Source organism: Mixophyes fleayi, chromosome 4 (genome assembly GCF_038048845.1).
Source record: "Mixophyes fleayi isolate aMixFle1 chromosome 4, aMixFle1.hap1, whole genome shotgun sequence".
Lineage (NCBI taxonomy): Eukaryota > Metazoa > Chordata > Amphibia > Anura > Limnodynastidae > Mixophyes > Mixophyes fleayi.
The window spans coordinates 92,835,912-92,853,778 of NC_134405.1; the positions used below are offsets into that span (position 1 = coordinate 92,835,912).

Consider the following 17,867-nt stretch of genomic DNA (forward strand, 5'->3'; position numbering starts at 1 on the left):
TAGTATATCAGAGATAGTTGTAATGTCCCAAAATCTAAAATTGAGCCCAATGCTATCCCACTCTGCCCGTGTACTTATATGCATATGATTACAGTAGATGTATTGTGGTATCTAAATGTTATGGTAATAAATGGACATACTATTCAAAATAAATGCATAAAACTGCAGATAGCGCATAATCTAACAATGATTATAGATAGTATATTTAATGTATAAAAAAAAGTAACACAAAACCCACCAAAACACCTTAAAGTGAGATCTGTTCCACATACCAATCTACGTCAGTGATTCAGATGTACTTGATAACTCCTTGTATAAATAGCACATGTGAAACATTTTTTTCTCAGAAAGTAGCTTTCTTTTACAGATGGTGATAATGCACCGTGAGACCTTGTTAGAGGAGGAATTTAAGAAAATAAAACAGCATGAAGCTCTTGTTTTAGTAGAGACCAGCTGAAGTGACCCAGCTATTGAAAAACAGTTATGAATAGAGCTGAAGGAAGCTAATGTAAAACTGACTGGTCCTGTGAGAATTGTGTGCACATATATGTATGTGTATTTGTGTGAGTCTGTGTGTAATTGTGTTTGTCCCTGTAAATGTGTGCCAAATGGATGCTTTTTTATGATACATATAGTAATGTTGGGAGCAAGGAAATGTGTATTGCTGTGTAATTAGCTTTATACATTCAATTTGATACAACCGAGGATATCAGAAATGGAAAATAAGGAAGGATTACTTGTAGGCTGGAATTTTGACCCAGTGTGAGGTTAGATTGTCAGCTCTCACCAAGGTTTTTATTTTGCCATCATTTGGATCAATATAGATTTCAGGAAGAATGGGACAAACTTCTGTTTGTTTTACAGATTCACTAATTATACAAGCATTATTGTGCATTAAATGGAGCTGTTATCAGATTCCTCACTGGCACTTTAGCTATACATTACATGGTTCTTTTTTGCTTTCTACGTATGAATAAAATAAATGGTGTTCAGCTATGGCCCATTTTACCCAGAAAAGGCTTGTGATGCCTGGTGTGCTAATAGCTAGACTCAGCTTCCCATTTCAGCTGCATACAGAGCTTTGGTCTCTCCCAGGCCAGTTTCCTCCGCACAGATTCTCTGCCTCGCCAGTGCTTTGACAGAAGAGAAAGCCGCCCAGGAGACAGCATAGTCAGTATGTAGCTGCACTTGGAAGCCGAGTTGAGCTATTTTACAGGCACTATCCCCTGGCAAGTGGGGCAATGGTAAAACATTTTATTGGAATATGCATAAAAGTGCAAAGGGAACAGTGCAGTGTATAAATAATATGCCAAAGCAGAACCTGGGGACAGGATTTATATACTGCAGATAAATTTGTCAATGACAGTGGCATTACCCTAGTTACATATATAGCACAAAGCATCACTTGCAGTAGATGGCGCAAAAAAAACAAATGGCTAAAGGTGAATTAGGAGTTAATATATTTCTGCTACCATGTTGTTTTTCTGCATTTTGATTGCTTTTGATCTGAACTTTAACTGAATTTGGACAGATGTGTGAATTGGTTCAAGGACTCTTAACCAGTAAAATCCAGCATATTCTGAACCATGCTTTTTATGCCCCTCGTCTGAAGATACTACCTACAGTTAGAGAAACGCACATGGGAACAATAAGATAAGGATCAGTTTATATTACTCTTGTTGTTTGATTGATGATATGAACTAATTATTGAATTAATAAGGACATTCTGCATGATGTTCTAAATTGTGATATTGGTGATTATAAGATTCAATGGATTAATTGCCCTATATACAGTATCAGCAGGTTGACTAGAATGTGACGTTACCAAAATTCTGAATGCCAGTTGGCATTCATACAAGATTTCGACACAGTGTTGAATGGAGTCAGTTTAACCATTCACTGCAAATAAACTTCATCCCTAGAAGGGGAAGTTCAGCAAAAGCTCTGTTTTAAGTGGATATTTAAAACTATATATATATATGGGTCATGTAAATTCTGAATTGTTATATTATCTGGTTTCTAAAGTACCAAAATAAGTGGAAATGGCTTTGTGCCTTTTTAAACTTCAGTATGGCTCAAAGCTTTGGCCAGTTAGGAATCTGGGGATTAACTGAGTTACTGGTGACATCACTAGAGTATATGTCATTTATGATATAGATATATATATATATATATATATTTATATACAAGTTAACCCGTGCATGATACTCATGCATTCTAGTCAAATCAAGCTACTTAAGGTGTTAAAAAGGTTCTTGTCATGCATTTGGGCCATAGCCCAGGCCTCAACCACCAACCACTCCCCACTGTCACCCCCGGCAACCACCAACCACTCCCAACTGTCACTTCTCCTTCAAGAAATATATATATATTTTTTTAAAATCTTTATAAACACTTTTAACAATTAACAAATTAAATTAACAAATTAAAAACATCTTAGTATACCAAATTTCAGCCCTTTCTGAATTTTTTTTCCACACACACTAAGAATTTAGTAGGTCAATGTATAACTCCGCCCAGCAGGTGGCGCTGCAGCTTAGTTTTATATTTTCCACACACACAGACAGACTAACACACGCCACTAGACATTTATATTATATATATATATATATATATATATATATATATATATATATATATATAAAATTGTATGTGATTTATATACAGTTAAAGGTATTTTTGTAATTAATGGTGATATACTAAGGGTCTTTTATATTCTAAATTGCCTGCGACAGTCATCTTTTTATCACATGTAGAGCAGTGCCAGAGGGCTTATCTTTTCTTAGAAACTACCCATAGAGGGGCAGAACAGGGCATCACTGGGCACCATAGTCGAGCAGGGGTCTCGGAGGTTCAGTGTACTCGGCGCTGGAGGAGGCATCCAGGCATTTTTAGACCCCCCCTGACCTTGAGATCCCATGATGGCTGCATCCCCTGTACACTTTGTAGTTCTGCCACTGTACCCAAACATTAACAACTACAACTATCTTAAAACATATTCTAGCCATTGGATCCAATAAAGATCACATTTTGCTCATTTATAGTGCAAAGAAATAGATGACTGTGAAGTAATGTGGCATCTTCTTTCTGATGGAAATGTCATCAGACAATGCATTTTTCGGTTACTAGAGGAATGCCTCTGAGCTTTGTTTTTCATTTCCATTCAGCAGAAATAACATCATTTTAACCAACCAGTGCACGGAAGAGAAATGTCTGTGAGTTTACAATATAATATATACAGAAGACTGACAAGTCATTTCAGGGTGTCACAAATATAGTAGGCCTCTATAGAGATTTATTTAAAAAGTCTTCCACAATAAGAATGCACTTGTCACGCATGATTTGGGATGACAACTCTTGAGAAATAAGAGATATCATATAGAAGATTTCGTTGTCACTGAAACAATGAGTTATCATAACACGCTCTAGAAGGACATTTTCTGTGGTGGTGGTGGTGGTGGTGGTGGATATTATTTTGTTTGGGTGCCATGGTGATTATCTCTTCTTATAAAAAAAAAAAAGACTGTAATAATATCCAACAAAATTCAGCAGAGAGCGTTCTCCAAAGATTGACTTCAGGAAGCGTGACTCATTATTAACCCTTTCCGAGCCTCTGATCTCATGTAACATGTTTTTTGACATACTGATTGATTGAATTAATTTTATAATTAAATTCATAATGTTTTCCCTTTGCACAAGGATACCTGGGGGTAAATGTATGAACCTCCGGATTCTTCATCTCCGGCGAGTTCAGCGTCTTCAGCGCTTAAATTTAAAGCAGCGCTGCCTTGTAAAGGGAAGTCTCCCTTTACAATGCAGCGCCACTTTAAATTTAAGCACTGAAGACGCCGAACTCGCCGGAGATGAAGAATCCGGAGGTTCATACATTTACCCCCTGGTGCTGGCTATATCACTGGCGGTAAATATCACCAGTGACCATTGGTGATAGTCTCCCATATGCGTATGCACTAGAAAGCCTATTTATCAAGTATCTCAGGCCGATATTAACAGAATGAATAGCCTGAAAAAAATAATTTGTTAATGCAACAAAAAATAAAATTCTGTGTGGATCATTTTAAACTGAATAAATGAATAGGGCTCTTGCTTTAAACCACAAAATACATATATAGTAGATATAATATACCTTTTGTGCTATAACGACTATATTTTTATAAATACAAGTTTTTTCCCCGCTAAGTTGCAATATATATATATAGAGAGAGAGAGAGAGAGAGAGAGAGTGAGAGAGTGAGAGAGAGAGACCTAGAGGCCACACCTCTCCTGCATAGAGATGGGTGAGGGGAATCTGCAGGGGGGAAGGCTGCATACAGGGTTAATTCTTTACAGGGTCAAACTCCTGACCTGCACACACACAAGTGGTATGATGAGGTAATTATACCAAAGGGAGGAGACTTGTGTATTTAAGCCTGCTCTTTCCTGGTCCCTACCCACAGGCAGATTTTGTGGGCTGAACCAATATTTATGAAAACAGAGCCTATGAATGCACTTGGAACCAGTGACATAACTGAAGCACAAAATGCCTGCCCCAGTGATGTCCTTCATTCCCAGGGAATTAATAAGCACCATTACCAAAACGCCTGCACTTCCACTGTATGTATGCAGGTGACAGCCTCACTTTCATTTTCAAACAAATGTACAAGTGTTGCAATCAAGAATACTGCAATGACGTCATATATTGATGAAGCACAAAAAAAATACAAGTACATAGTAACATGATCCCATCTATTATTTCAAAATGTTAAAGCAACAACCCTAAACCTTTTGTGACAGTGCTGATAGATTGTTTGCTCCTTTCTTTGTACGGGATGACAGATGGAGAAATATTGTCGACCTGGCACTCTAATACATCGGAATACATATATTATACATATATGTCATGTGCTGCCTCTTTGGTGACAGCAGCTATGACCAAACATGGGGAACAACTTCCCTGGCTCTATCTCCAGCAGCGAGCATGGCACTGAAGAAAAAAATAGGCTGCACAGAGTTACTTCGGACTGACAGGTAACCCATGTAGCATGAAAGCAAAAGAGTCCTCTAGAATCAGCAGATGACGGACTCTCAGTTATGATAAATGGTGACTGACAGTTATGGTGGACAGCAGCTGACGGTTATAGGATTTCTACAGTGACTAATTCATGTTTCCTCCTGTCTCCGCCTTCTGCAGTTTTTCGCTCAGTCCAACCGTACTATACCAGCGGTAGATGCATAGTAAAGGCGGTCACCAATGGCTGCTTTATTATTGGTGGCTGATAATGCTGCTGCCTTATAATAGTCACCTGCACTCTCCCCACCTGCAGCAAAACTGCAGCTGTATCAAATGTAATATTATCGTAGATCTGTAATAAGGCGCCATGGTGCTCCGCAGCGCCGTATAGTAAAAAAAAAATAGCACATACATAACATAAGGAAATACAAAGCAGACAAAATAAATGCAGATATGAAAACAAAGGGTATGAAGGACCCATGTATCAAATGTTCCCCACAGATTAAATAATAAGTTAATTTGGGCCATGGTATGATCCCTTCTATGTGCCTAACATGTAAGCACTTTATAAATAAAAATATAATATTAATAATAATAATAATAATAATAATAATAATAATAATAATATATTAGTATATGGGGTATTATTAAGGGTTAAATATAAGGATAATTATCAAAATCAGTAGCATAAAATCATATAAGCCCATTTGTAGATTGAGCCGGTCTCTCTCACCCTTTTTCACTCACTGTTCCCCTTTTTGTCACTGTATTTTCAAATACATCACCCTGATTGTACATTGATGCAGAACATGGGACCATCATATAAATAAGGGATACTAATAAAATAAAGGAATCATTACATGCTTTATGTGATGATAAACTAAATAATTGATATATCTATAACAAATAGATCATTTGCATTAACATTGAAAATCACCAGTATATGGGCAACAATTATAATTATTATTATTAAAACATCTTAAATCTGCACATTATTTCATAGTCTGCAGTGAAAAATATAACATTTGATATTTGGGTGTTAGATAGGGTCAGGACTGTCAAAACGTTTATAATTGTGGTCAAGATGTTCTGTGCTATGTGTACCTATCTGGAGTAAAGAGAAAATTGCATTGAACCTGTACATGCCAATCACATGTACAAATGAAGTGGGCTGACAGTCTACATCTTCAAAAATTACAATTCCGTAGATGTCTGTAAGGAAAATGTAATCCGGGCTTTCTCCTTAGAAACAGATCTTCAATATCGTGACACTTGATTTGAAAACCAAATCCCCATTTCCATCATGTCTCCCTGGTGTGTATAAACATCAATCTCCCTAGTCATTCTGAACTGCAAGTTGAAAATGAAGAGCATGGGAACGTAGTCTGGAAGCAGCTGTAACCTTGTGAAAACTTGCTAAATGAAAGGAAAGCACAACCAGGAAAAGGAGCTTCTCACAGCTTAACTCTTACGCTCGGCCTTTTATGTAACATATTTTAGTTTACAAGGGTTCCTGTCCTCCAGTTCTAATCAAATAGACTACACTCCGTTTGCACCATATGTTTAATGGCCGCGATTCAGTCAGCTAATAAAATTGCCGTAGATTAATTGACATCCCTGAAGACAACACTGGCATCATTTGTTCTAAAAGAGAATGTACTTATAGTTTCCTGTTTCATTCTGCATAGCTTTGCTACAGTCGCACCTAGAGGATTCATACAAGACTTTATACAGGTGCAGCATAAAGACGTGAACGAGACAGATTAAAGTATAAAAATATTAAGCATAAAATGACATTAAAAATCATAAGCAAATAGAAATGCTTGTATTATCAGTATGTTAAAAAAAGAACATTTAAAAAAACATATCCCCAAGCAGCCGATGTACGTTCTTTCACTGGTCTCTTTTACAGAACCAGGATACGGGCAGGCAGGCATTTGCCTGAGGCTCTGGTGACACTGGGATCCCCAAGTACTCTTTTGATACTTTCTTTTAGTGCTTGTTTTTAGTACTTCTGGATTCAGTTGAACAATCTGGAGAAATTCAGCCCATTTCTATATCTGACATCAGAGGGGATGGATACACAAACCATCACCTCTGCTGTCACTTCCCTGCGCCATGGTAATCCATGCCTATGTGTGATAGACGCTCATAATCTAGCACAGTACTGACAGCAGCACAGACATCTCCCAGTGCCCATGATAGTAATATGCTGGACACATGGCTTTATCTGTTAGCATGAGGCTATAATGGGGGGTACAGAGTTGTAAAAGGTGGGCACTGCACTATGGTGGGCATGGGGTTGAAATGCTGGGAACAGGGCTCTATATTGGAGGCATAGGATTATTTATTGTAGGCTAATCTTAACTCTGGTCTCCAAATAAATGTTTTGAGTTATGAAGTTTTTGGGGCGTGGAGCATGCATCGGAAACAGTGCAAATAATGTCAGTATTTGGGATTCTCAGGCTTCCAACAGTTCTGAGTATAATAAACACATGGCTGATGGTGATAAGCCTGCCTTGTTTCTAATGGAAATTCAGCAAATGTTGATAAATAACTGTTTGCTGTTTTCATTACACAGACCCAGGAAGGGGGTCTGTTAATCTGGAAGCCTCTACTGACACAATTTAAACTTTACTGCAAATGGAGAACGTGCCAATTTACACTAAATTAATGCTGTTAATTTACACTGAGGCATGCTAAAAAAAAATTTGATGGAATTACTTGTAGAGCTAACAGATGTCCCAGTTCTGCAATTACAATGTGCAGCTCTTTAAAGGTAGACGTAAACTAAATTAATGAGAGGACATTTTTTCATGAAAAACATACACGTTTCAAATTCAATCTTCACAATACAGGCACAATCAATATCTATAATCTGTTATATAACTCTATAAATCTAATATATTTGTGATCACTACAATTAGCATTCTCGTTTATGCTGCAACATCGGCCATCTTGTGACATTGCCATGTGACTAAGCCGATACAAGCTTTTTTTTTTTTTTTTGGTGAAATAGTTTTATTAACAAGGCATCACATGACAAACTTCATACACAAATGGAAGAAGAAGATAACAATAGGGAAGAACTATTGAAAGGAACATTTAGAGACAGTTTAGAATAGCACATAGCAAAATGTCACAAAGTTAACCACAATGATCAAGGATTGATGTCAAATTTATGTTACACTATATAAATATATTTAGTTTTGTGGTTATAAAAACAGAACCAAAACTTTTTGAGGCTTTTCTTTCTCCTTCAATGCCCCATTAATTTCTGGCTTTATAGGTTTGCATGATAGCTTCATATTATAAAGGGCTCAAATGAAGACTATATCAGATATGCAAATATATTTGCCCATTATTTTTTATGGAAAAGAATACATAAAAACATAATGGAATTCTGAATTGCACAATTAAAAATTGGGCAGTGAAGTATGATCTTAGATGATATGTCCTTGTCTATGAACTTAGTCCACATCCCACAGTACATTGCTATACATAAGAAACATTTTACATTGGGAAAAAAAGATCAGTTGGAGGAGGGGGCAGAAATAGGTTAAAAAAAAAAGAAAGATTATAATAAAAACAATTGCAATTCTGTCTGTACAATGTGATTGGCAATGGGGAAGGCAATGAGGTTGTACAATGAAGGTTTTTTTATATAGATGTAAAAGAACTGTACCGATTCTATATTATGTTTACACATTTTAGATTGTATAATAGTTGTCAAAGCTTCGGAAGACATAACATGATGGCAGTGTGGTGTGGAATGGTTAAAAGGGAACATCATTTCTGCAGGGTTGCAGTGAGTCACTGTACAACTCCTTACTCAACAATTTCTAACTACCCCTGTGTAAGAAGCCATAACCTGTCACAACCCAACATAACATAGGGTCATAATACATACCACATCCTACCAATCTAAATAATTAAACTGTATTGCAAAAAGTCCAGCAGATCAACAGTACACTGTGATGCATTTTCTATTTGTAACCGCATTAAACCACCATGAAAAAAATAAGAATGTGTGAGGTATTCTTCTCTGAATTAGTGAAACCATTACCATTACTACCATTAACATCTCATTTTCCTTATGACCTTATTATGGGAGCCCTGTCCCTATTTATGCTAAATGGAGCATGCATAGATTTGGAATATATGGACATATTTCCAAATTAACTGTACGTTTAAAAAAAAGCACAGATGAAAATAGGGCAACAAATCAGACGGCCTAGACAATATTTGCTTCATTTATGGTAATTGAAATGGCCGACTGATGCCTCTCCATCTCATTAACTTTCACTCATGTAATTTTGATCTCAATGTTACTAATAATTTTCTCAGCCGGAAGACAATAGGGCATCTAGCACTATACTCTGAAAATAAGGAAGGACAGTCTTTTCTTACTTTAGCCTTTGTAGGCAATAGCAAATAAGATTATAGGCCACAATCTAATCCATTATCCGGCCCAGACCTATACATCCTAACCTGGTTTACATTTCCTTGATGTGTCTTTTTTTCCATGAAAGATCACTTTTATATTATATCCTAGCCCATGATAAAATTTGTCCGCCAGTCATTCAAACCAGCGCTCAGCCTGCCACTTTAGATGTGATTACCCTTCCCCTGAACTTTACTGCAACATACCATTTTTTTTCCAAACATTTTCATGCTCTCTCTAAAATACAAGGTGCAGAATTCATATATAAAATATATTGTAAACAAAGGACAGTCGCTCTTCAATTGTGCCGAATCTATAGCTTGTCACTGTAAAGCTCAATATAGAAATATTTTTGGCCACACAAAAATATGTGTTATTATTAGGGATGTGCACCGGCCACTTTTCGGGTTTTGGGTTTTGGGTTTTGGGTTTTGGGTTCTGATTTTTTTTTTTAAAAGCATAAAAACTGCTAAAATCCAGATTTTATTTTATTTTTTTGTTAAATACTACACTATTAGGCGCCCTTTTCCTTCTTCTTTCTTCTAGACATTTTTCCAGACTTGTCCTGAAGGTTGACAGACGCCTTTACACAAGGCAGTGTATTAAGGTGTATCTCTATATAAACTTTGATATTGGGTTGAGTGCCAAGTTGTATCTGTAATTGTTTGTATTTTCTAATATACAAATCCATTAACAAAATAATACTAATATACATCTCTTCACTTGCCACAAACTATCTCCCAACCCAACTCATTCTCTCTGCTCAAGATCTGCGTCTCTCATCCACACTCATTGCTTACTCCCATCCTGGTTACAGAACATTTTCTAAATTCCCCCATTATTTAGAATTTCCTCCGTCAGACAAGATATTCGCCTAGCCCCCAAGCCTTCCCTGAAAACTCGCCCTTTATCAAATTCCCAAGCCATATTATTAACCTCCCTAGACTATTCTATTTATCTGATTACCACCCCCTCCTCACACATCACTCAAAACATACATTTATTCTGTTTATAAGCTCAAACAACCTTCCGACCCCAAACCATTGCTGTGTGACAGGATCATATAGCCCCACTAAGCACCTTTTCTCATCTCAATCTGGCTGAACCTGTGACTCTTAACCTCATGTATCAAATGCCTATTATCCTAAAGATTGTAAGCTTTTGAGTGGAGCCCACTTACATCCTTGTTTGTTTGTTAATGCCCAGTCTTGTTCTATCACTGTTTTAGTGCTACAAAGTATGCTGGCGCTATATAAATAAAGGTTAAAATAATAGTAAAAAATATTTATGAAAAAAAACCTAAGGGTTAGATTTACTAAAATTTCTAAAAAGGAAAAAAAGTAGAGGTGTTGCCCATTGCAACCAATCAGATTCTAGTCTAGCTATCATTTATCCTGTACATTCTATAAAAACGATACCTAGAATATGATTGGTTGCTATGGGCAACACCCCCACTTTCCCTTTTTAGAAGGTTTATTAAATCTACCCCTAAGTGTAAAGCATTATAGATGATAGATCTAATTCCAAAGTGTCGAAAAACAAGCCTATTTCGATGGTTAGCAAAGGGTTGGTAGAAAAAAAAGAGACTTTTATTCTTAATTTGTTGGTGTTAAAAACTACCTGATTGATGGAGATGCCTACTTAGAAATATTTAATACAGCAAACTTTTTTTTCTCATATATTTATTTACTCTTTTGGTGTTTGTGTTGCATGATATTATCCCTTGGTATCTCTATGTTTACCCTTCATGGTAAAACACACATAAGAAATAGTCACGCCAGATGAGGTTTGTGCGATGAGCGTAGCCCAACAAGAGTTACACTAATATGTAGGACAGCTGCATTTAGACGTTCTTCTCCAGCATGTTTGTACTCCAGTGTTCAACATTTACTACAAACACATAGTCCCCAGAGCCTTACTCAACAAGGTCAGAAAGGTCATCTAATTTGAAGTTGCAGCCCCATGATAGACTTTGTTAGGTCTTGGAGACATCTTGTTGATTTTTTTAGAATATCTTTGTCAGCTCTGCTACTTCTGGGCTTTCCTTGTCTCTTCTTATGTGCGCTGCTGTAATGCCGCATCCTAAGGTGTTTTACTTCTGTCATTACAGGTAGTGTTTCTCTCACTCTGAGAACACCAGGGGAGTTGCTCTTGTGCTTACTGTATGTAATGAAGAATCAGTGGTGCTTTGGATGAGAACCGGATCTCGCTCATCTTCCTGCCATAATGTAGAGGTCATATTGATTAAGGCAATGAGATTGCTCCAGAGCACAATTGATTCCATGTTTGTTATTTTTGCATAACAACACTTAGTATTGATTTTAGATGATAAAATGCTGTTCTTCTTATCAGGTTTTGTGTCATATTTTTTGGTGCATTAGCGAGAAACAATAAATCAGTGTTGTGTTACTGCGCACATTCGACACATACATTAGTATTTTCCCAATTATGAGAATATAGGACCTTATTTTATTTGCTTGCATCAATAATCTGCATAGCTGCAAATAGTTTAAAGAACTTTCCATTAGCAACTGAGCTGGCGGCCGTAAGCAGATCATGTGCTGCGCTATAATCCCTGTCATTATATAATTACTACATTTAGTTATAGTGCTTCTTGTTTTGTTTATGCATTACATAGAAACAAAGAATTTGATGGCAGATAAGACCCACTTGGCCCATCTAGTCTGCTTATATTTTAACCTATGGTAACCTCAAACTCCATTTGATCCTTAGTTCTTTGTAAGGATATCATACCTCTGACCTGCGTCTTGCCTCGTGTCTGGTAATCACCTCTCACTCCCGCCTATTAGACTTCTCCCGTGCGCTCTCCACTTATGGAATTCCCTACCACGCTCAATCAGACTTTTCCACAGCCTTCAAATCTTAAGATGCTCTATTCACTCTAATACACCTTCACAACTGTCCCATTCTGTACTCTGAGCATCTCCTCTTGTTTCAGCTGTGCCCTCTTCCACTTAGAATGTTAGTTCTCTAATGAGCAGGTTCCTCCATACCCTTTGTTTTCATGTCTGCGTTTATTTTGTCTGCCTTGTATGTCCCTGTTTTATGTATGTAGTGTTTTCCCTACTGTACGGTGCTGCGGAGCATTTTAAATCTACGATAATAATAATAATAACAATAATAATATAAATATGTCTACCCCAAGCATGTTTAAATTGCTCTACTGTATTAGCCTCTACCACCTCTGATGGAAGGCTATTCCACTTATCCACTACCGTTTCTGTGAAGTAATTTTTCCTCAAATTTCCTCTGAACCTACTTCCCTCCAGGTGCATGTCCTCGTGTTCTAATACTTCTCTTCCTTTGTAAATACTCCTCTTCAATAACATTAACTAATACAGGCCAAACAATAATAATAAACAGTGACAATAATGCCCAATATGCAGAATAAGATAAACTGCACTGTACATTGTTTATTATTGGAAATTATGGACATTCCAGGTACAAACATTTCCAGGGCAAATCATTAAACGTTTGACAGTCCCTGAAATCAGGAATTGCTTGCTGTTCTGGTTCTGCCAGTATGATGTTTATATCACTCAGGAATTGGCACACAGTTTATATTTATTGAATTTAATCCCTATAATCAATGGGAGTAGGGTTGGTGTATATTAAGGAAAAACTTTTCTGGTTGTCACATGTGTTACTCAACTGCCCAGCTGTTGCCCACATATGAAATATGGAATCAACTTAACATCCAATCATTCTTTGAAATAAGTGTTCAACACTTTATCAATAATTCAGTACACTGCATTCAGCAGCTCTTATTTTCCTGTCAAAGAGGACTACATATCTTGGAAAGGTTATAAGATGCATCTCATGGGATCTCTAAAATCGCTGGTACTTAACAGGCTTGGTGACAAATGGGCTGGGAAAGCACAGCTAAACAATGAGCTGTGAGAGATCCCAGCTTTCAACAAGTCGGAAGTCGCCCCCAACAGTCAAAACTGTCACCAACGTTACTGAGAGAGGAAGTATTTTTGTGTTTGTAACCCTCATTTTTTAGAAACAGATTTGACCTCAGAATATATTTCAGTTCTAGTTCTTTATAAATTATTTATTTTTCTTAAATTATTATTATAATAATAATTATTATTATTATTATTATTATTATTATTATTATTAATAATAATAATAATGTAATATATATTACATAATTTAAGATTGATACTTGAATTGGTGGGTAATTGAGTTGATTTTCAGGACACCTAAATTAATCTGGGGTGAGCTGTGTAGTTGATGCAAATAGTATACTTAAGCATAGTTTACAGAGGAAGGTTGAAAACAATTTAATAATCTTCATATATAAACATATGCTTAAAATGGGAGGAATAATAGGATAATAGTTGGTGCATTATGTCGCTGTGCACACACTTTAGATGGCATTAGAAACATAGAATTTGATGGCAGATAAGAACTGCTTGGCCCATCCAGTCTGCGCATTGCTTTCTTAACACTATGGCAACCTCAAACCATATTTGATCCCTTATTCTTTATAAGGATGTTAAATAAATTCATTTTTGAATTATATCTCTGGTTTCAAGATTTGACAAAGTAGCGGCACTAAATACATACACCCAGAGGTCGAAGTGGTCCGGTACACGGTGGTACGCTACTACTTCTCCTACTGCTTCAATTGTAAAACTATCAAAGTCCATTTACTTACATTTTCCCACTTCTAAATGTCCTCTTAGACCACTGCCATATACAAGTGATTTCCTTATCCACAGTACGAAACATGTTTTTATTATCCTCTTTTGATCTCAGAATATTGTCAGTTTAATATTGCATTTCATTGTATAATATGTTATACAGTGTGATATATCATGACTTCTCAACAACAACCTGCTGTTTGAGTTCCCATAACCAATTTAATTAATGACCGGCTCATATCCCATAAATATCCATAGATTCTAATTTTGGATCCTTTTGGCAGTTAGAAAAATGACATCACATATCTATGTTAAATGCAAGAAAAAAAAATGAAGACGTAAAAACAGTTATACTTACAAATCATTAAGCTCCAGGTTTTGAAAAAGCTGCCAGGATAAGGTTGTCAGTCGGTTTCCAGAAAGATTTCTAAAGAAGAAAAAAATATTACTTTTAAATCATTTAATAATTCACAGCGGCTTATAAAATGGCATGCACAAGTGACATTAATACATTCAGAAACTCATGTAAATGCTGCCTGCATAAACTGTACTTGTTTTCACTTATTATCTGTGATTGGTGAAGTCATCAGTAGTTATCTAGGCGTAGTGATGCCATCACTTATTATTGGTGTTCAGTTTAGAAGTCATAAACAGACGTTTAAAACTCATCACTTGTATGGTATTGCACCCGTGCTGATTATCATATGTCAAATTAGAATTACTCCCAGCGTTCTCTGATTAATATTGAAGCATTAGTGGTCACCAGGGCCGAAGCAGCAATTTCCAGCTCCCCCTGTCTGCAATTTGAGAGGTTATGGTAGAAAACACCCATGCCGAAAAACAAAAAAAATTACGACGCGGCTGGGCTGACTGGGTGCCTCGGTAAGTGTGGCATTCTAATTCCACTCTTACTGGGTGTACTGTTGTGCCGCCAGCCCTGATGGTCACAATATAGATCAGAGATATAGATAAGTATATAAAGCATACTTCCCTACTCTCCCGAAATTCGGGGAGCCGTCCCACGCTCCTGGAAGAATAGGCCTCCTCCCAGACATGATGGGGCTGGGACTTAACAACATGTTTTTGCATAATTAAGTCCCTCCCCCTGCTATGAAATGCTGTGAATTTGGCCATTTCCTAGAAGGGGGCGGGGCAACAGTGACACTATAGCGTCAGCACTCCCCCCTCATACCCCCTTTCACATGACCTCTCCTCCGCGGACAGTTTTGAAAAGTGGGCAAGTATTATAATAAAGTAATTCAATAATTCAAGTAAGTATCATGCTGGACTGTAAAAGTAAAATTTACACACATATAATACAACATTGTCATTCTGATCAATGTTGGTAGACTTGGTTTTGTTTTTAATATTAGTGGTATGTACATTAAATTTGTTAATTAAATTAGCTACTAAAACGTGTGTATTTCTGACTTTCCTTAAAGCCTCTGAACAAAAGTACAAGAGAACTCCCCAAGGACAGCCTTCCCATTCAGTATATTTCATCTAGATCCCTATCTTAATGAACTTGTAGCTAATCCGCCAAACAATTATTCGTACTCATCAAAGGTCGCTTCTTTTAAGCCAAGGAAGAAAACTGATACAAGACAAGTATCGAGTGGCAACGGCCGCCAAGGAATGCTATAAGGAGCCTATATTATCTAAAGAACCGATTTTCCAGTCTGTTAAAAATGTCCAGTTCTATTAACTAAATTTCATTATAGTTCATTATTAATAACAAAGACACTTTGCAACAAAGAGATGAGAGCACAGAAGCACCATTCATAAATCTGGCACTGAACGACTGACAGATGCATCGCCAATAGCTACTTGCAGTTAAAATGTACCTGAGTGTGGCTCAGAGAAGAAATAACTATAAAAGAAGTCTAAGGACAGTCAAACAATCGTAAGCAACATTATACCATAACATTTTGCTATCTAGACCTGATCAATGATAGCCTGAAAATTTCCAAAACATAAATACAGATGCAGATAAAGAGTATTGCATAGCGAGAAGAGTGTTCATATAAATTCAAATTAATTCTTTTTTACTTTTATTTATCTTTTAAAGTATTTTTGTGTTCCCTGGACCAATATACAGTAGAATTAAGTACAGTATATGGTGCATTTTGCAAAATAATCTACTTGCAATACCTTCCAATTGCATATTTCAAGTCTTGTTGATAACATATTTCAACTTCCTCCTAACATAAAACAATCATATGATTCATGTAATAGTTATTGAGAACTTAAAGTCAAAACAAATTTCATCTTCCCCAAAATACATCAGACATATTATAATGTGCATTACAATAATGGCATGTTGTAAAATAATGGTTATATAGTAATAGGCAATGTAGGTGAAGGATCCAATCATAGGCAACACTTTAGCCAATATTTGATAACATTTAATTGTTCGTTTTAAGGTGCTAGTACATAACCTGTCCTGGATTCTTCTTTAAATCATTTTACTTGTTGAATTAAACAGATGACTAATAATGCAATCACTAACAAGAAACTGCAGTAATCTCACTAAGGGGTATATTTACTAAACTGCAGGTTTGAAAAAGGGGAGATGTTGCCTAAAGCAACCAATCAGATTCTAGCTTTCATTTATTTAGTGCTTTCTACAAAATGACAGCTGGAATCTGATTGATTGCTATGGGCAACATCTCCACTTTTTCAAACCCCCAGTTAGTAAATATACCCCTAAGACTCAGACTCTGCCCCTTAGCCTATTGTAAAACTATACATAAAAGGACCCATCATCAATGTTATATATAATATTATAACATATGATAAGTCACTAAACACCATTGAGGGGGCATTGTGGAAAGTCATTGAGCAAGCAATCAAAGGGGACCACACCTTAAAATAATTATGTGACATTTTGCTTGAAATAAATGAATTGATGTAAAGGGGAGACTGCTGATTGAAATAATCTTTTTTTCTATATGTAGGGTACTAGAGTCCTTTAAACAGTGCAAATTCACATTTGACAATGCAATCATTAATCATCAGCCAAGACCAAAGACAAGACCTATTACTGGAAGATGTTGCAATATGGAAACTCCCGCGGGTGTTGCTACACGATCACACATTTACTGTGTTTCCTATTTAGGGGCATGTAAGTGGTAACAGGTTACCCTCTACTAAATGGTATTTTGGGCACAGGTCAGCTATATAAGTGTTCATTTTGTGCCATGTAACCAGGTTATACTACAGCCAATGTAAGCAATGTACTCGGATCATGCTGCAACTGACTGAAATCACTGATTGCAATAATATCCCTTATGACTCTTTGTCACAGTTCCATTTATCATATCACTGGGGAAAAAAGCAGTTGGAACTCTGCCTAAATGCTGCAGTATACACGTTACAGATATTTATGTAACTTCTCTAACATTAACAACTCCTCCAGAAGAACTGAAAAAAGTTGAGCACATTGAGTGGGGAGGTGTGAAGAGACATCATGACACATGTGGCAAAAGTACAAACACTGCCTAAAAATATACCGTCAGGTCTTCATTGGGTAACATGGCCACATTGGGTATTCAGAAATTAAATAAAAATATGGTAGTTGGGGATAAACCTAGTGTATGTTATTTACAAAGCATAAAATAGTCATGTGCACTCAGATTTCCACTAGACACGTAGGGCCTGATTCATTAAGGAAAGTAAGGCAAAAAAATGAGTAAGTTTTCTCCTGGACAAAACCATGTTACAATGCAAGGGATGCAAATTA

At 36.6% G+C, this 17,867-nt stretch overlaps 1 protein-coding gene across 5 annotated transcripts in view; it reads right to left on the minus strand.

Moving 5' to 3' along the window:
* The window catches only part of NTRK3 (neurotrophic receptor tyrosine kinase 3), a 479,767-nt gene that overhangs the window by 251,012 nt on the left and 210,888 nt on the right, over nt 1-17,867 (minus strand). For all 5 annotated transcript variants that reach the window (XM_075207753.1, XM_075207752.1, XM_075207751.1 and 2 more), the window contains one exon: nt 14,484-14,552. In XM_075207753.1, the coding sequence (XP_075063854.1) occupies nt 14,484-14,552 (69 nt within the window). The remainder of the gene's footprint in view (nt 1-14,483; nt 14,553-17,867) is intronic.